At 34.5% G+C, this 20,351-nt stretch overlaps 1 protein-coding gene across 3 annotated transcripts; it reads left to right on the forward strand.

Annotated features, from left to right (window-relative positions):
* Nucleotides 1-7,367: 7,367 nt before the first annotated feature.
* Nucleotides 7,368-20,028, forward strand: LOC149772021 (uncharacterized). Of its 3 annotated transcripts, none has more exons than XM_089947953.1 (5): nt 7,368-7,504; nt 13,784-13,852; nt 14,690-14,932; nt 17,935-18,140; nt 18,973-20,028. In XM_089947953.1, the coding sequence occupies exons 2-4, from the start codon at nt 13,813-13,815 to the stop codon at nt 18,093-18,095; spliced, it is 444 nt and encodes a 147-aa protein (XP_089804079.1). In that variant the 5' UTR covers nt 7,368-7,504; nt 13,784-13,812; the 3' UTR covers nt 18,096-18,140; nt 18,973-20,028. The 3 variants fall into 3 exon arrangements, with proteins under 3 accessions (XP_089804079.1, XP_089804080.1, XP_089804081.1); XM_089947954.1 differs by lacking the exon at nt 7,368-7,504 and adding an exon at nt 7,511-8,104; XM_089947955.1 differs by lacking the exon at nt 7,368-7,504 and having other exon boundaries at nt 7,511-13,852; nt 18,031-18,140.
* Nucleotides 20,029-20,351: the final 323 nt, after the last annotated feature.

Here is a 20,351-nt window from a genome sequence, read left to right on the forward strand (position 1 = left end):
TCTACTCTAGCCTAAAGGGGAATTTACCAGGGTGAATTTTTATATCCACTCTGGGAACAATTTGATTTTAACATGGTGAATTTTATATCCTGTCTATGAACAATGGTTAGGTTTGTATAGGGACATGGGAATGATGACGTTAGGGTACATGACATTGACAAAAATGTCGATCAGGGATTATATAAAGTCATATGTCCCGCTCCGCCAGGCGTTATTTAAAATGTTATGTCCCGCTCCGCTGAGCGTTATAGCTTTGCATGGCGATTCACTGACAATGGGAACTACCATTACAAAACACCCTGAGACGATTCATGGACAAGATTTATATGGTTACAAGGTTTGGCCTATATAGCAACACAGCAAAACTGGGTCAGTAAAGGAACAATATGTATGGAACAGGTCGGGTGACGTAATTGTACTGGATATTAGCGTCAATGTTGCAAATGAGCTTACCTCAGTCGGGACCAAACAATGACAGCGGAAAAACGCCTATAACGCAAAAACGCCTATAACGCCTGGACAACAAACACAACTGTATAGATATACAATCACCTACCAAACATTCCATAGTGATGAGAGTGTTAATCTAAAATACTTTTTATATAAAACTTCACACCCATACTTACAAAATCCATATTCTTTACTTTCAATACATTGTGGAGAAGGAATTTTTTAAAATCTAAAACACCCCATTACCTACAAGTACATCAGCAAAAGAGTTAGTGGTTATAGTCACACTACTCCACATTCACAGAAAACAAAGACATTGAGCGGGGACAATGTTTTTTTATTATTATTTTTTTTTACGGAACAAACAAACACAAATACATTTACAAACGTACGCGCGCACACAAAAGACACACAAAAACAAAATACACACGCAAACACAAATAGACGCGTGCATACAAAACACACACATGGCACACACTTTTTTGTTAAGGGATAAGATTTTGGTTCAGGGAAAAATTAAAAAACACAAATACATACAATCGTACGCGAACACACATACACCACATAGACACATACACCACATACACGTTTTTGTTAAGGCATAGGCTTTTTGTTAAGGGAAGAAAACAAACACATATACACGCGAACGCACATAAACACACACATACACACATAAAACACTTTTCAGTTAAGAAACAAGCTTTTCGCTAAGGAAAGAAAACAAACACAAACACACAAACACACACAGATACATACACACAAACAATCCTAGCTTCAGCTGAACCAATCAGGAGACATCCTCGTTAATTATACATGAGTTTTCTATATAGATTTGAGTAGTCAGCTGAGCTAATCTTTGTGATGCGTTATGCTTTAGAATATTTGTGCATGATTAGGTATGCTATAGCTATGCAGATTAAAAAATTTGCGTAGCTTTAATGTCCCTAAATATGTCTGTATCATGTCCCATTTATATGTCCCTATTTTGTGTCTTTATTGTGTCGCTAAAGTGTCGGTAAGTAAGTACATAATAAGAATAGATCTGTTCCAGGGGTTCCGAGATTATTTAACGGAGACTAAACAAATCACGGAACATTAGGTAACATTGGTTTAGAATAAAATGGATAAATCTAGTATTTATATATAGTATCAACTTGTGTGACGATCCTGTTGAAAATCCTAGTATCTATTTATAGCTACAACCTGTGAATGTTCCTACAAATATCCACTAACTTCTTATAGTCACAGCTTGTGGAAATTCATTCTGTAAAATGCTAGTATCTATTTATAGCATCTATTTATAGCTTCAATTTGTGGAAATTCCTATTGAAAAACCCAACTATATTTATAGCCTTAAAACACGAATCTTATATATCGGGACTCCATTGCGTCTAAAATTTAGTCGTTTGCAAGTTTTCTATCAAGACGAAACGAGCGCATGATTTCACTGAGAAAGAAGATGAAGAGCGTAAGAGGCAGATACACGATATATGGCCTCGCACATGAGCTGACGTTTTGGCTCAAATCCATGCCAGCGATTTTGAAGATGACATGATTGAGCCTAAATCTAGACCCAGAGAGTCCATGTCAAACCAAAAGTGACCGCTATCACCCTAAACGTTTTACCACATTGAGAGACGAAAAAGCGCTCCTCAATAAAATTTAGAACGACGGCTTACACCTAAAATGTGAAGTTTAAAGATTTCAATTGCGACATACCGCTGTAGAAAGCAAAAGAGTTAATCACCGATGTATGGGGTTCTATGTTATCCACTCTGAAACGACAATGTGAAGCCAAAGAGGACGATCACCTGACACTTTACATTGATCACGACCGTTTGAAGTCCCCCGTTAGGATCGAGTTTAGCAGGCCATCAGAATTGGCACATTCCAAACTCATCGACAAGGTTCAACACGTACATCAATCCAACGACAAGTTTCACATCACTGATGGAAAAGCGACACTGCACATGGTCCACCTTTCTCTTCCCAAAGGGACCGGATGCAAAAAGGAGTTATTAGTGGACGACCTTAGTAACAACAAGCGTAGGCTCGTCCTAATTAACAACCCTCAATACCAGATGTGTTTTGCCAGGGCCATCGTAGTGGAACGAACGTATGCCGATAAAAACGACACGGCAGAAGGGAAAAGATCCTGATAATATTTTTAAAAATCGAACCAAGCCGAAAAACGAAGAGAAGAAGAACTCCTATTACAGCAAGCGGCAATGTCCAAAGACACACCCTGTGGCATTCCTGAAATGGAAAAATTGCAAGACGCCTTGGTTCTATGATACACCTTATAAGTGCACCGTCAAGAAGTGTGTAGACCTCTTTTATTTCGAGGCAGAAATTTCAAAGAGGGAAAATACATTCACAACTATCATCACGATTAAGATTTCGAATTCTTAGGATACATATATTTTTTGAGAGAAATGTAACTATGTCTATAACAACCGAGAGCTACACAAGCATTGTGGATCGAAATGTCCAGTTTGTTTGGCCTCTAAGCCATGTCCTGGCGAAGAACATAAACGATTGATATCCCCTGCTTGCCAGCGCACTGACTGCACTACTTGTGAAAACGTCGTACGTACGAATAATGCCAAGGCTCACGTATGTCCAAGAAAGAAATGGTCACATTTGTAAACAAATCATGGACTTAAAACGCGAATGCTACATTCAAAAATATCATTTCAAATATGAAGAAGAAGATGCCCAAACGAAAGGGAATTTCATCCTTTTCGATTTTGAATGCATGCAAGAAACTGGCAATAACATTACTAATTTCTGCGTGGCTCATCGAGCTTCGACAAACGCCACTAATCGATCAAAGGCATACGCTGGCTACATTACTTGTGCGACAAGAAAGACAAATGGATCCAACAATCCCGAAACGGAGAAGGCGAAACGACCATGGGAACGTGTTCGGTAGATGTCTGGGACTTAGAAAATTATAAGAACGTGTACTTGTTTAACGGATGCTTATTTAACGAATGTCTCAGCTGCTACCGTCAAACATACACCATAACTCAGTTTTTGAAACGTACCAAGGACCACTTGTATCAGGCCACTATTCAGTTGCGCTTGAAATTAGAACAGCAAGGATAACAAATGGTGGAAATGTGGAAACTTTAGTACGATCACCGTTTGAAAACCGATTCCGAGTTAAATGAATCGTGGAAAGTTACACCTTGGTGGACGCTCTGAATCCATGGGACAGTTTGTACGGATGACCTCTTTGCTGCCCTGCGCCGACGAGGAGAAAAGAGAAGACATCAAATACCTGAACATGCGTTCGCTGTATCCTTACGTGTGCAACTATCGTCAATTTTCCGCAGGGCACCTGCACTTGCTGACGGAACACATCGACGTGGACAACACTAGACAATACGAAAAATTTATTAAATATAAAGTCTTGCCTCCCACGGACTTGTACCATCCAGTTTTACCAAACATATCCAAGGAAAACTGATGTTTCCCTTTTTGCCGTACTTGTGCCAAAACGTGCAACCAAGACCATCCTTGTCAGCACATCCAGGAAGGACGCACACTGACAGGAACGTGGGTCAGCGTGGAATATGATTAAAACTCTAGACCTGGGATATCAGCTATTATAAGTGTACCAAATTTAGCACTTTACTAAGAGAGAGAAATACCACAAGGGCTACCAAACTCAGAACGGCATTTTCGCAGACTACGTGGATGACTTTTTAAAACTGAAACTAGAAGTCTTCCAAATTCCCGAAGACCAAAATAAATTCAAAGAGAAATACTGTGATCAGGAAGGTATTAATTTAGATCATATCGAGACAAACGAAGGAAGGCGATCGTTTGCCAAAATGATGTTGACTTGATTGTGGGGCTAAGTGGTGTATTTGACAGAACCTTCCCGCTTCTTCCAGATGATTCACATCAAAACTAAAGTCATGACACACGTGGACGTCGTTTGTGAGGACTTGAACTTAGTTAATTAGGAAGAAGAACTGGATTTTATATAATCCTACGAATTTGGAAATGCCATCATTGCGGCTTACGTGACAACCCTTGCTCGTTTAAAATTATACGAAACCTTACACCGAATAGGAGATCGCGTCCTGTACTTAACACCGACACTCGCATTTACATCGATCGCCTGGGTCAACGTCACTCTGTCATCGAAGGAGACGGTTTGGGAACTTGGACGGACGAACATCCCAACGACAAGATTCTGAATTTTGCAAGTGGAGGTCCCAAATAATACCGCTATGAATACAAGGACCCCCAAAAAGAAGTGCACATCAAATGAAAGGGAAACGATTGACTAAGTTATCGCACCTGTCAAATGGTGAATACTTTTGGGATATTGAAAGAAGCGTTGCAGTCTGGAGAGAATGGAGATTTTAAAATTACCACCTACCAACCTCACAAGATTGTACGTTTAGCCACGCACCAAATCATCAGTCGGCCTTTAGAGAATGTGTATCGAATTATGTACCAGAAGCAAGTGCGGCTTCCTAACCACTTCACTTTACCGTATGGACTCACTGGTATAAAATATGATTAAAAAACTGTAGCCATCAACAATAAGGATGACATCGACACAACAAGAATCGAGTGAGAGACCCACTGAGAACTCCAAGTTCAAACCATTATATTTTCATGTCTTCTCGCCTGACTATTGTAACTGTGCCAGTCGATTGGAAATGTTTCCAACATGGCCCACGGATGGGAAAGGATTACCCACATCGAATGTTTCAGCTAGAACAGGATTTATCTACTTGGGACATGAGACTGCGATACGAAGTACAGTGTTTCAGTTGTGGTCTGAGGTTGGGGAAGGATCGATGTATCTATACGGATTCAGCTATTCCAGAACATACCTGATGGTCTCCACACTGTCATTATCTTTTGAGGGCCTTTCCACCAATCACACTACGGTGCAGGTACGACGGTACCTTAGAGACGGCAGTATCGCTGTGCAGGAAGACTAGGCATACAAAAGGAACGATGTACAAGCTGGAGACTTCATTGCGACTAATATAAAAAGGAACAACATCCAAGAACGATTTTTGATTGTGACTACCATTGCCAATCTAGAAAGATGAATAATTTTAAACAGCAAGTATCAAGCGAGAAATAACTCGATTCCGATGCTGTGCTTTGTCATTGCAGGTATGCTTTGCGTACCACATATTGATAACTACGCTATGACTACTACTACTACCATATCTACCATGTAAAGTGATGCGAACCTTCCGATGAAAATGGCCTAAATATATGGGAGTGTCTATTCCAGAAACATTAGCCAGAACCGGATTTATCTACTTGAACGAAGGGGATAGAGTCAAGTGCTTCAGATGCGGTGTATCACCTCACCGGTTGGAACAGAAATATTCAGCTTACCTGGAACATGCTCGATGGTCTCTATCACTACCTACCTTTAGTGGGACAACCTCAGTAATATCGGGATAGAGAGCATTGTTGGTTTGCTTGTGCAGTAGTGAGAACGCATTTACCAAGAACTTGTCAAAATGCAAATGAACCGCAAATTCAGAATAATTTCTCCATTTTAAAACTATGCTCGTTTACAAAGTAAACGAATACCTTTCCTGATTCTTGGAGGGCATTGGATGGACACTTTAAAAGAGAACATGGTAGTTTGCCCGTGGAGTTGAGAGAACGCATTTACCGAGAGTTTGTCAAAATGTCGGAGCCAATGGTACTTAAATGCTATAAGAAGACTTATTCATGTGAAAGCTTTCCAGACTTTAGTTGCTACTCATCTTACTACTTACAAGGAGGCCATACAACAACGATTTCCAGAGGAAGAGCTTGAGGATTACCAAACTCTTTTAAGCTATCAAATTGTGTCTGTAGGGGAAAGTTCTGTGCAGCGTGTGGTGTGTGTGGTGTGTGAACTAATGAAAATATAATTGGGATTCGCAAAAGGATTACAATCAGTTCTATGCCAACAATACACTTATTACCTCCAAATAGGAGGGTAAAAAGCTGACAACCATGCCACGGCCTTTATCACTCGTGATACAACAGATTCAATGGATGGAAGTCAATGACAGTAATCAAACTGAGGTGGATTGCCAACTCATTTTACTAGCACAGCATCCAATGAATTATAGTGGTCTTGAATTCAACGTAGCCTCCAAACAATCCTTTTGAGTTTAAACAATTCAACGTGTCCAATATAGAAATCAGCAGCGATGACAAGACCTTGTGTAGCCGACATATCGATCCTAAGTTTGGTGACAAGAAGATTTATTTGAGTTCGAACTTGTCCCTGTACGAAGCCACATGACAGCTGGGGACTAACTCCAGCTATGGCATTGCATTCGATGATTATGCAGGAGGTTGCACGATGTGGGTTTTGATTTCACTCCAGACCAAGGCAGAGGGACATTTCCTCCCTATCAAATCGATTTCGGTTAAAAATGTATCTAATAATGTTTTAAATGTGTGTTTCCACCGCGTGACTTGTTTTTATTTTACAAACTTTTCGCGTTGATGGAAGACTTTACTAAGATGCCAAAATGTAAAGTAGAATATATTATATACTTGTCTAACGTTGATCAAATTGTTTGATACTTGTATTTTGAGCTGCGATCATGGATATATAAGTATGTACTCGAATGCATTGAACCAAACCTTCGTGTGAAATGACTGATCTCTACTTTCAGTATCGGTTCCTTTTATCACTTACTGCTATTAGCAGTAGCGTGTATTTTCATGCCAAGATGCCTTATATGCTAAGATAATGGACCATCCCACGTGCAAGATATATTACCTCTTTTCTGAGGGTAGGTTATCGTTGCAGACTCTCTTGAAACGAAATGTTTTTGCCGTGTACATTTGGTAAAAGGTTTAAGTCAAACATGGTTGACAATTGTATAGTGCTTGCCATTTTATGCAGCAGCAGGTACAACATAAAGCATATGGTAGTTTGTAGATAAAGGAGCACCTTTATTATCATGCGAATATTGTGATACTACATAAACGTTCCAAACTAAAAGGTGCTACTTTTCGATACAAGGTACAAGTGCTGCCAGAAGGTAACAAGGTAAGACAAATTAACCTAGCAGTGTGCAAAATATTTCAAACATATTAAGCAAAAGTTACCATTATATAATGTCTCAGATATAAATTGAATATGTTAAAATATTTTGTTTGAAACCTACTTCATCGCATATTCTTGCATATTCTTGCATCGAAAGCACAATATTAATGACGTAAATGTGAAATCATATTGAGAAAATCATAAATTAATTATTTGTATTCTTAATCTGTAACTTGTAGTACTATAGATATATCGCTTTAAGTTCATGTTTTTACGAATTACTTGTTTATCTCAATAGTACAACCCATACTTCATGTAAATGATTTAGGCAACACGTTTCTGTAATCAAGGAGAGGTAGCTTCGATATGCATTCCTGGATTACAATGATTACAAATATACACAATTCATAAGCGCAAATACTTTGAATTTTATTACAAAAAATGTATGGAACATATTTTGTACTCTTATCGAAGGGCGGCATTCCAAACAATGCTTACGATTCTAGTATTTTCTAGTACAAATCGTTTTGACCAATAAGTCATTAGGTTGTAGTGGGTTATTGTAGGCAGATACCGCAAACGGAGACCGATTACATTAACCAGGTGAGTTCTTTTACGCATTTAGTAAAACTCGGAATTCCATCTCATCGCAAAGGCTATATCTCGGCCAGTTTATACAGTTTGTCTCTATCTATATTTACGTATGTAGTGTGAGTGTGTGTGTGTGTGTGTGTGTGTGCGTGTGTGTAGAGAGAGAGAAAGAGAGAGAGCGGACAAACGAGACAAAGAAAAATATATTTAACTTATGGATCATATATTTATTTACAGCAGTTGCGACGCTATCCATTATAAGAATGATAAATGAAATAACGTTTAAAATCTGCATAACAAGTTCCTAGTTCACAGTTATATTTCGCAATATGTCGATTCCCACTTTGTTATTGCCCTATCAAGGCGAACATACAGATAGGAGTTAAAATATTTCTGCGCAATATTTTTTTAGCGACACATAAAGAAAACAAAGCCAGTAGGTATGAAGAGAAACACAAAAACTAAAACTACACAAATTTGCGATCGACTTTAATTTAATTAAGATTTATTAAGAGTTATGACGCATATAATGAAAGGATGTTATTTTACCGTATTTTACATGGTTTAAACTGGCATGTCTGTGCATATTTTGCAAATGACTAAAATCATTTGTGAACGATTGGAAGATCCTCTTCCAGATGTTTTATATTGATATTCTAGGCTGTAGTTTCGGTTCTACTGCTACGAAAATCGTCTTAGTAACTTAATCCTTATCCGCTTGGTTAACGTTCAAAACAATTCCATCAATGCATGTATTATGACAAAGACGTAACAAAGCATCCCTAGCTATAACGCTCACAGTAATATCTTTCTAAACGTATAGTACAGCTAGGTATACCTTTTCCTATTTAAGAGATTACGCATTTGTAAACACAAAATCAATTTTCATGCAACATTTTGTAACTTGTGGGATCAGAAACCAAGTCACTAATTCGTTTCTGCGATTATCGTAGGTATGTAAATCAAAGTCAATTATTGTTGCTTAGTAATGATCTGTACTGGATTCTTTGTGATGTTTGGCTGGATTCGTTATGGCTAATTTATCTTCTGATTTAATTTGCATCAGTTTAAATGTATATTTTTTCTTCTCATAAACTGTTCATCATTTCATATGAAGTAACTTTTATGAGTGTAAGTGAGCTTGCCACACCAACAGTACTAAATTACAGAGCATGTTGATTGATTAAAAACAAACATGATGTAACGAATGAGCATTTTCCCCCATTATTTCATGTAAGTCGTATTACCTATCATAAAGGACAAATAAATCTTTAATACGTTGTGAAGGGCGAATGATGTGTCAAGTTACCATGTCAAATCGCCTGTTTGATCCTTGTTCATTCTGTCGTGTGATATGCAATCAACTGTTTACCCATAATATCTTGCAAACAATAAAATCAAAACTAAAGTAAAGAAAGAAAAAAAAAACAGCTTTATTAATATTTCTATATATTACAAATCTTTGTCATCTTTACTTTTAAAATCATTTGCTACCAGCTATAGGATTTTGATGGAGTAACATACATTTTTAGGATTTTATATAATTCAAGCCTGAAAACGGCGATATTTACTGCTTGTGTGAATGATAATGTATCTTATGCATAACTATTTTGTATACTAATCATCTAAATAACTATAGGGACCAAAACGTCTGTAAACATGAAAATAAAGTAGCAGCGTTATCAATGGAGGCTAGTAGACAAACATATAAATCCAGTCATTATCGCATTTAATTTGCGCGGTTGGTGAAGTGTCATTAAATTGAATCCGGATCATGTCCGAAGACAGGGGAATAAAGCACTCATGGTCTGATTCTGTGATAATTACATTTCAGTTTATATTTTAATATTTGTATTAGCCATAATTATACATTTAGAATAATGGTTTAGAAATGACTGACCATCAATTAGTTTCGTTTGTTAGGTATATTATTGTATATTGTTTACTAGACAATAGTTGGTAATTTCGGGTATAAGGTTTGGGTCAACCTGACTAATGTTATTGTTTTAAATATGTTTATTTAAACTTAAATTATAGGCCTGGCCTTATTTACAATATGGCGTAATGTTTCATTAAGATGTTGATCTTTTTACGCATTACAATACTATTGCGGTAAACGTTTAATCTCTAGAGGTATTGCTAGTTGTGTCTAGATATAATATGAAGGGAATCATTTATTTAAATCATTAATTTGAAATACAAATTGCTTATTGACTTATCTAACTAAACCTCAACTATGGAATTGATGTGGAGTCATTCATCGACATTTTGGATTATATGATTATAATACGTCAAGACTATTGGTACATCACCACATTCAAGATTATTGAAATTTATTTGACATTCTATACGTATAAACTTGTGAAATAACACATTAAGAATATTTGGGATTTAATTCATAATGCTAATAGTTACTTTTAAGTTTTTACTTTATATTCCAGAGACATATATTATTGTTTTACCAAACTTTAATAGTTGTCTGTTTCTGTTATTTAGGCTAAGACCATAGGTTGGTAACTATCTTAAATGTAGAGTTTTGATTCACAATACTATTAGCTATTAATATTGTTTTATTCTAGGTATATATGTGTGTGTGTGTTTGTTGAAATTTACAAAATTTTCCTGGTTGTGCTTTATATGTTACATGGTTTATGACCATATGCTTGTATCACCCTTAAATGTAACGTTTAGTTTGGAAATTGAATACAAATGGATGACGTTATGAGGCTATCATAAGCGGCGTGTGTGTGTGGATGGGCTGAAAGGCTTTGCTTAGGAGAAGAATATGTGTTATACGAATATGAATGAACTAGTCTAGAAATATGAAAAATTGAAAGAAGATGGAATGTTTGAATTGACGGTAGCCAACGTGCAATCGGTGCAGAAGAGGGATAGATAAAAAAATGGAACCAAAGAAAAAAATTAACAAAGAGGCAGAGTCAGACTAAACATGGGTAGCAAAGAAAATGCAAAACGTTCCAGCGAAATCATAAAATCCAATAATTCATACGGTTAATGAAAATAAACAGGACATTGATGCCTTTTTTGCAAACTTTCAATATTCACAAAATAGCTAGACCGGTGAGAAGATATATGAGCTATGATTTAATAACCTCTTCAATGTTAACTAAAACTTAACTCAAACTACTTCGAAACGAAAAGACCCTTCTCGAAATTAGGTATGGGGAAGGAAGAAGGATTCCAAGATATGCATCGATATATTGAGCAAATGATTTTATAAGTAGAAATTCGTTCTTTCCTCTTTTGTGACGCTGATTTGGACTTGCATTTGCAAAATGAGAATATACCAAAGTCAATAAAATATATATCAAAGTTTGCGGAACATGTATAAGGGAGCCGGCTGGTGGATTACTAATGAGGAAACCAGAGAAAAATGCACAGAATGTAACGAAAGCCGCACTAACACATGACTCGAGACAAAAGCATTGGTAAGTGATCATAAGTAGTAAAATTAGTCTGGGGTCTGTTGGATGAGAACGAAACATTAATGAGTAGTGATGATAGCAGAACGTGATACGATGCCTGATATTTAAGAAAGATGGTATGGCAGAATCTCTTCGACTCACGATTGATGCACGATGAAAATGACAGCCAAGAAGGAACAACACAGAGGAATGTATAATAGAAACAAATGCATGCTTATATCAGTGGACTGAATCTGGTGACATTTAAATACACGACTGCATATAATAGAGCTATCTGAAGCGGTTCATACAGAGTGCTGTATAATAAATGTTTCTATGTATCGGATGAATTATTGTCTGCGATAAAAATTGTTAGTTGCGTAATTAATTACATGTGCCTCAACTGTACTTTCATTGATGCAATGTTAATGATAACTTCGATTTGATCATATTTTGCTGATATTGTTGTCCTCAGCCTGGAGGTTTTGAAATATTATGGGTTCTGGTAGATACTTCATCTATATGTATTATATTGTACATGAATAGTTTTGAATATAATGTTAAATATTGATATGGATTGAATTCGTATCGCACATTAATAGTAATCGCATTATTGCTGGAATATTGATTCCTCCTCCCATTGATACATTTAGCCTGTAAGCAACTCACTTATATACATTATATTCTCTTAATTGTAATGAGGAGCTTGATCATGACATCTATACATTTTTTTTCAAGCATAAACATAGCATTGAAAATAATATTTTGAGAAATGGCAATTGTTTATTTTAGTTAGTCTGTTATGTTTGCGATAACTATCATTATGCATAAAGCTCTCGATTAAAGTTCACACTGACAAGCATTTTTGCATGGGACCTCACAGCGTGTATCATGTATATATCATTTCTGAAATTTATTATTTACGTCCTTGAATGCAACTACAAAATTGTATTTGTGTCTGTAAAAATGCAAGTCAAATGTTTCTATATGTATTAACTATTTTACGTTTGAAGTAACGTGTTACAAAATATATAGGATACATTCTTTACATTCAATGCAACTGTCTAAGAATAATTTTTTAATTATTTAAATTAAGTTTTATTCTCAAACTCAGTATTTTCAGGACAATACATTTGATATGTATATTTAGAGAACGGGTACTAGTCATGCACGGAAAAACAAAACTTTCGGAGTTGATATACAACCTGAATCCAAACCAGCAAATTTATGTAATGCGATCAAAATAATCATATATGCAAATTAATTTGGTGACAAATAAAATATCTGTATACTGTATGTCAATTATTATTTCTTATTTGTTTTCGAGAAATGGCCTTCATATTAATAGTTGCATTATAAGATTTATTCCGTCTTAAGGTAAGTTAAAGTTCTTTATTTTCCGTCTGTATTTGAATATTTGGAGTCGTATTACATTTTCCTGAATTATTCCTTCCATCCAATAACACTAAAGAGAGAAATTTGATTACTTAACCAATAATCTATTCCTATGATGTTACGTGATATCAACAAAGTCCTTATTAGCGTTTTTACCTTGGTATAAATAGTAATTATACTAGTAATAGCCGCAGAAGCAGTAGTAGTAATGGCAATAGTAGTATTTCTTGCATGTTGTTTTAAGGAGATATGAGAGAAAGGAGGTATAGTATAATTCATTTGCTAAAGTTTCAAATGTGTTAACAATAAGGAGCAAATAATATATATGCATTTACTTCCCGCCATTAATTGGAAATGCAATAGGTGGCTGTGTTAATCCGTTATAGTAAAAAAATGTATCTTTACAAGTTTTTCATATGTTTTCGTTCACTCTGTTACCTTTGCAATCAGTTAAATTAGTCAATGAATGAAATTTGTATTTATTGTGTCAATCGAAGTGTGTATTTGTATGACTTCAATCTGCAATAAGTAGTAGCTTGACCTGTTACGTTCATTTGTATATGTAAATTTGTGCAAGGTGCAGATCAGACATGTAACACAGAACAATGCAATAGAAAATTGTGAAACTGCATACAAGTATTAACTCTATTAGACATGAAGCAAGTCGAAACAAATATATATTTATTCTCAAATTGGTATTGCGATTCACTGGAAAATTGTATCGCATTCGAGCTAGAAGATTTGTAAATTTCATTTATATGAGCCATTTTTCATCATGATTACATTTCAAAAAATAATCTTCGCCGGACACAACAAATAGATTGAAACAATGCAATAGTACTAATTACTATTTAATATGCTTCATTTTCAGGAAAACTGAAACTCAAATTTATCTTCCACATGGGCTGTTCAGGATCAACATCGGGGAAAGACCCCACAGGTTTAATATTAATATCTTTATTTTGCTACATGTACATATGTGTAACAGAGTTGACAGCAGAGGAAACTGCATCAATACATCATACATCGTATATGAATTTAGCTATATCATGGACAACATTATGTTTGTCAGAGATGTTTTTACAAATGTAATTGTACCACATTGAAACTTGCAAATATAAATAGTTCATACTAAATAAGCAGTATTGTAAATATGAGACGGATATATATATATATATATATATATATATATATATATATATATATATATATATAATGCGCTTTATGTGTGCATCGTAAGAGATTTCACCCAAAAGCAATCTATATATACATATATATAGTATAGTACAAATAACACAATTAATCTTTATCAGGTGTAACAAAAACATTTTATTAAGGAGATAAACGATTGAATAGTAAAACACACAGTTGAAAATAATGACAAAGATGCATCGATGTATCACTTACAATTATCATGTCCACAGCATGTTAATTTGGGATCTTGGCAGTTTGATGGCATATGAAACATGTACTGGGAAGTTTTATCAGTGCACTTCATAGTTTCTTCTGATTTATGTATAGTAATATGACCTGGCCAGATACCATCAATTCATTGGTTGAGACATTATGAACGAATCTGGACTATTTAATCGCAGAGGGTTATTGCTTCCGTTAATGCGTCTAATCAGTTTGACTATACAATTGAAACCCTTATTTTTTCTCTTAGTAATGAAAATTGAATATATCGGCAGACAAGGCACATAAGTAAACAAAGTTGACATATAAACGATAAAATATACATCAGGTATTAAAACATGCAATAACATTATTTTGAAAGGCTTGCAAGGAGATGATCTAGAACAAGAAAAGGGCCACATTATGATCAGCTACAACCACAAGCATAAAAAGTTAACTAAAGAAATCAAAGATGTTCTCGAGAAACATGGCTACACTGTGTGGAGAGACATAGAAAATATGGGTGGTAATATTTACGATGGCATGGCTGATGCTGTACGGAAGTCATATGTCGTTCTAGTGTGTATGTCGACAGAGTACCGAAACAGTGTAAACTGCAAAAAGGGTATGTTTACATTTTAATTAAGACAGTAATTATTAGTGTTGTTCTTTTCTTTAGGTAAACAGTTAAAAATGTGGAAATTGTAACTGAAGCATTTCGGTTTATTGGCTTAATATGTGCAATATTCAACTACTTTTGTTTTCAGTTGTTCCTCACAATAAAATAGAGATGATGCAACCAACTTCAAGACTATAGTCGTATTACTTACGCAAAATTGTGTAACTATAGTTAGTAAATAAAATTGCATAACACAGTTAATGATGAACAATACACACATCTCAGTTAGATTTATTGTTGAAAAGTACAGTCAAAATTATAATGAAATTCAACGATTGTACTAAATCGTTTGTTGATACAAGCATTCAAGCATTGGCATATGCTTCTGGTATATTCGAGCAATCTTCTCTCAAAAGTCTGCTTTACAGACTACTTCCATGCACTATTATACAAGCGGAGAGATGATGTTACTCATTTAAATGTCACTAAACGTCTGGGTGATCCTTCAAGCCAGGTCCTTTTTCTTTCCCTCCACCTCTGTCTGGCCTGTCTGTGTGTCAATTTTACATACGTTTCATATCGCCATCTCCAGATCGCTTACCATAACGCAGCTTTAAGACAGATGGTCGATCCCTCAAGCTTGAAAAGCTAACCTTTTCCTAATCTTTTCTCAACGCGACCTTGCACGTCATTTTTTTTACATTACTGAGAATAACATTAGGAGATAACAATCGATATGTTATAGCCTCAGAAGAATACACATAAGTGCCTTTTAGAAAATCTGAGTAAAATTTTATTGCGGTATCACGAGTTCACATTTTAGTGTAGAGTAATTAAATCGAAAACTCCACTACATGCAGCGTCAGCTTAAAGAATCGTGTAACCACGATCTAGGCCATCTAAGTCGGGTGTTATATAATACTACAATACTACGCGATTCGATTTGCCTAAATAGAAGATTCACTGATTATCGAATAATGTTGTCAAAATGATGTATGCTAAAGAGATGTTTCCATGTAAATTCACTTGGATTAGTTTCTCAGAAAATAATTACAATTAGATCATGCTGTCGGGAAAGTGTCTTTCTGTGATTGTGTTTATACAACAGCTTCACCAAATATCGCATTGCTAGCAAAGGAACAACGTGATATCAGGTGAGTTGTGGAATTAGTACTATCTGATATAAACTAGGTAAGTCGTACTGTTAAACAAATAAAAAATAATTTAAAAAATTAATAAACTTTTTTAAAAATATCAATGACAAAACCAACAACAACATATGGCTATCCAGTAGTATTGCAGTATGGATTCCAAATATTGTGTAGGGAAATATACTTCAAGGAACCTAATTAAATTGTTTCAAGAATACTTTTAGAGCATCATCAGTGAATTATTTGTGCTACTGAACTAAAAGCAGTTTTAGTTTTGCATGGGGCATTCAACATGACCTGTATCTATATATAATTAGATATATTATTCCATATAAAATATAAAAGTAAAACAATAGCCTTAATGTTTGTGATCTGGACTGATCTGAGTTAGTGAGCATACACAAACAGTTTCAGAAACTCAAACTGCGAACATACGTTTTACACAGAGGGAAAAACTTTTGCAAACAAATGTTATCAGGTATTATTGATACATCGGACTTTACAGATAAACATTCGCTGCGATCTAATTAAGAAACGCTCAGTGCTTTTCATAGAAAGATACATTAACATATCATATTACACCCAACCACATTTCGAAAAGTAGAACATATTTTTTGTTATGATCGATATATTGAAAATTAGCTGTTTTCTACTGGATCAATATGTTGTGTACGACTTTTAATAAGTAGTCGTAACGGTACATAGAAAACATGCTAAAATTATTCTTTAGCGGCAGCCGATGTCTTGACTATAATGCATCTGGTCACATCAAAATGTAAATTTATGTAACCGTAATTCATGGAATTAAAACTTCGGTACCTTCTTTTAATCTTCAGATAGTGTGATTGGGTTTATTAGGAAAATTGAACTTGCCTTATTACTGAACATACCAATTATTTGACACCACATCTAAGGAATAATAAACAACCTATTGCTGTGTTTAACAGATTACACTGAGGGACAGTAAAGTAATAAAACAGATAAGACAGATAAAACAATATATATATATATATATATATATATATATATATATATATATATATATATATATATAAATTGTATTGTTGATTTCAATAATATAATCTATTTCCGATTTAATCCTCCATTCATTTCAAATATTTATGTGCGCTCCAATCCCTGTAGCTATGTTTTACGTTTTCAAAGCAAAAACTTTGTGATAGAACGTATTGCCGCACATTTAATACTATATATATATATATATATATATATATATATATATATATATATATATATATATATATATATATGGTTACTGGCCTGTTTTGTTACATATATCGGATGGCATTTGAAATAAGAATTATAGAACATTGCATGGTACACAATCAGTAACATCTTTGTGATCTTAACCCTAAAGGTAGGCCAGTTAACTAATACTTACAATACGTTTACGATAATACTGATAAGTTTTTCAAGTTACGTTAAAAGTAAAAAAAAATACCACAAAGAGACATGCTTCGTACATAAAATATAAATCGCTCAAGTGGTTTTGTGATGAAATATATGTCAGTCTAAGAAATATGGCAATTAATAAAACTATAATGAAAGAAAACGACTATTTAATAAATGGCTATACAACATTTTGACATAAGTGATATCTTTGAAAACTGCTGAGTTCGGTAAACTTCCTTAGTACATGTCTTAATTAATATTTTATATATTTTGGGTTGTAAGTCTGCACCCGGCTGAATTGCACAATTCCAAATTTTCTTAATTATGGCTGACGATACGGTATCAAAGCACAAGTATTTTAGCGACATTCATATTACACTAAATACACACTGTAAAATGTTTAGTCACCGTTGTGCTGAAAGACAGACTTTAAACATACATTTCCAGAGGCTCAGTACGCAATTGAGAAGAAAAAGATAATAGTTCCTCTGGTGTTGGAGAGGAACTTCCAAAAAGATGATTGGCTTGAATTTATTACTTCAGGACAAAAATATATTGACTTCAGTAGTAAAGCCCTGTTCGAGAAAGGAATGAAAGAGCTCATCTAGGACCTACGAACGTATTACAAGAAAGATGATGACATAGATGAGCCTGTAAGTGGAACAATAACATAAACTTGTAGTAAAATTTACAATTTATTACACTTGTGCTGAATCTATCGATAATATAAATTCGAGTTCAGCAGATAGCGTATAGAAGTTAAAACCTTCCATTAGTTATATAAATTGTTAGGTTGTATAGATATTGCAGGATACATTAAAGATTTTTGTAATGACAATGCTGACCATTGCGGATTGCATCATTTGACTAATCAAATATATTAATCTACAGCAAGAATAATATAATTTACAGTGTATTCGGTGCAAAGAAAATGATACAAAAATATACAAATTTTTAAACCATATCATCATCTAATATATTTCTGCAGGACATGCCTAAGAATATATGAGTTTTGTCACTTTTCTTTTGTATGTTACATATGGGGCAAATTAAAAGAGTTAGCGATGATATTAGTTAAATATGGCATGTTAAATGTGTTTTATTTCACTAATCGACCTTGAGAAAAAGAGACATCTAAAACGTCTCCGTCAAACTGTGGTTATATTCAAATTACGATTTGAAATTATGCTACATAACACAATTTCATGAAAACAGACTAACTCAGGGAGCTTTTTATTTGATATTGTATGTGGAAAATAGATCAGATTCGTATATGGTTCTATATCCGTCAGTTTATTTGTCCACATGTGTTCTTTGACTCGTTGTAGGACTTCATTGTTTCTAGAAAATATTTACTGGCATCATATTTAAAATCATACTGAGTATGTGCGGTAATGTTAAGATGATATATATATATATATATATATATATATATATATATATATATATATATATATATATATATATATATATATATATATATAGGGAGAAGCCGATATTCCAGAATATGAAGAATATGACGAACCGGAAGACAATGCTTGGTATGATGAATTCATTGACTGCTCAGAGGAGAATGGTGAAGCCGAAGGTAACCACAGTGACGAGAACTGGGACGTTGACGAAAATCAAGAAGGAACTGTTGAGAATAACGATGAAAATGCAAACGACGATGACTCAAGGAACGGTTTTGACCATAACGGAGGAGAAAACATCGAAGATGAAGACAACCAGAATGAATGAGATCCGAGTCTGAATCTGATATCGATAGACAATGATTATGAAACTGGTTTGGAGTAATTCCTTAAGGAAGTAAAGGTTTTTCATATCTTTACTACTGAGTTGAGAATAATTTATCATTTTCACGCAATTTGTAAAAAACGATTGTTTCATATACTTTGCAGAAATATATTGGATGATATCGGCATTTGAACAACAAAGTACGATATTTTTTATTGGTTATCGCGTTTAAAATGCCATACAGCAACACTTTAGTATGCCTGTCTCTTAATACAAGTATTAAGACGTGAAGTTGACAGTAATTGTCTTAATGTAGCTGCGAAAATGTGACTTGGTGAATCATTTTGGTTTGAAAGTGGATTTATGTTGTACAAACTACACTTTGCGTAAATGAGACGGCAAAACGACAGTTATTTGTCGCGAAAATGTATTTTTCTGAAGGCCACATTCATGTTATAACATTCACATGATTTGTAAAATGAATTTGAGAACTGAACATCACGTTTGTAGAGTGAAATGTTTAATTATTTAATTTCATTTGCATTTTCTGTCAAGACTATAAGTACCATAATATAATATTTGTTTTCCCAATTATTTCTATCGCGTAGTTCTCCGTAAACTGGATGACAATAACTGGCATATGTATATCTAAAGCATTTGTTTTCCAGGACAGAACTAGATATACGAATTGCAATCATAATCACATATTGTTTAATGTTCTATAAATAGATATACCTTATTTCATTATTTAATCATTTATACAACTCTTCAATAGTAATAATATTAATTTGATATTATTGTATATGACAGCATTTGTGTTTCTACCTTGTTTAAACAAAAAGACAAACGTGTTTGATGGAGTGAGGTAAAGGCGATATGTTTGAAAATGGTTTGCGAATAAGTTCCCAGTGTTTGCATGTACTCTCTCTCTCTCTCTCTCAATTTCCTCTTTATATGTACAAAACAGTGTACCACTCTTATATCAGCATCGATGTTTGTGAACGTAACATGTTATTTACTCATTAGTTCTGCCTTTGATAGGTTGTCAATACAGTTATTCAGTGGCATGATGGAATTGGTGTACGAAATAATTCCACTGAGCAAAACGGAATTCCAATGTGAGAATT

This window comes from Sinohyriopsis cumingii, unplaced genomic scaffold (genome assembly GCF_028554795.1).
Source record: "Sinohyriopsis cumingii isolate HCF-2022 unplaced genomic scaffold, ASM2855479v2 utg001527l, whole genome shotgun sequence".
NCBI lineage: Eukaryota > Metazoa > Mollusca > Bivalvia > Unionida > Unionidae > Sinohyriopsis > Sinohyriopsis cumingii.

What these genes read in the sequence shown, in the direction of transcription:
- LOC149772021 (XM_089947953.1), top strand. Translation starts at nt 13,813, where the DNA reads ATGGGCTGTTCAGGATCAACATCGGGGAAAGACCCCACAG. An exon ending in ATCGGGGAAAGACCCCACAG is followed by an intron (nt 13,853 to 14,689) that starts GTTTAATATTAA and finishes TTATTTTGAAAG; the next exon opens with GCTTGCAAGGAGATGATCTA. An exon ending in CAGTGTAAACTGCAAAAAGG is followed by an intron (nt 14,933 to 17,934) that starts GTATGTTTACAT and finishes ATACATTTCCAG; the next exon opens with AGGCTCAGTACGCAATTGAG.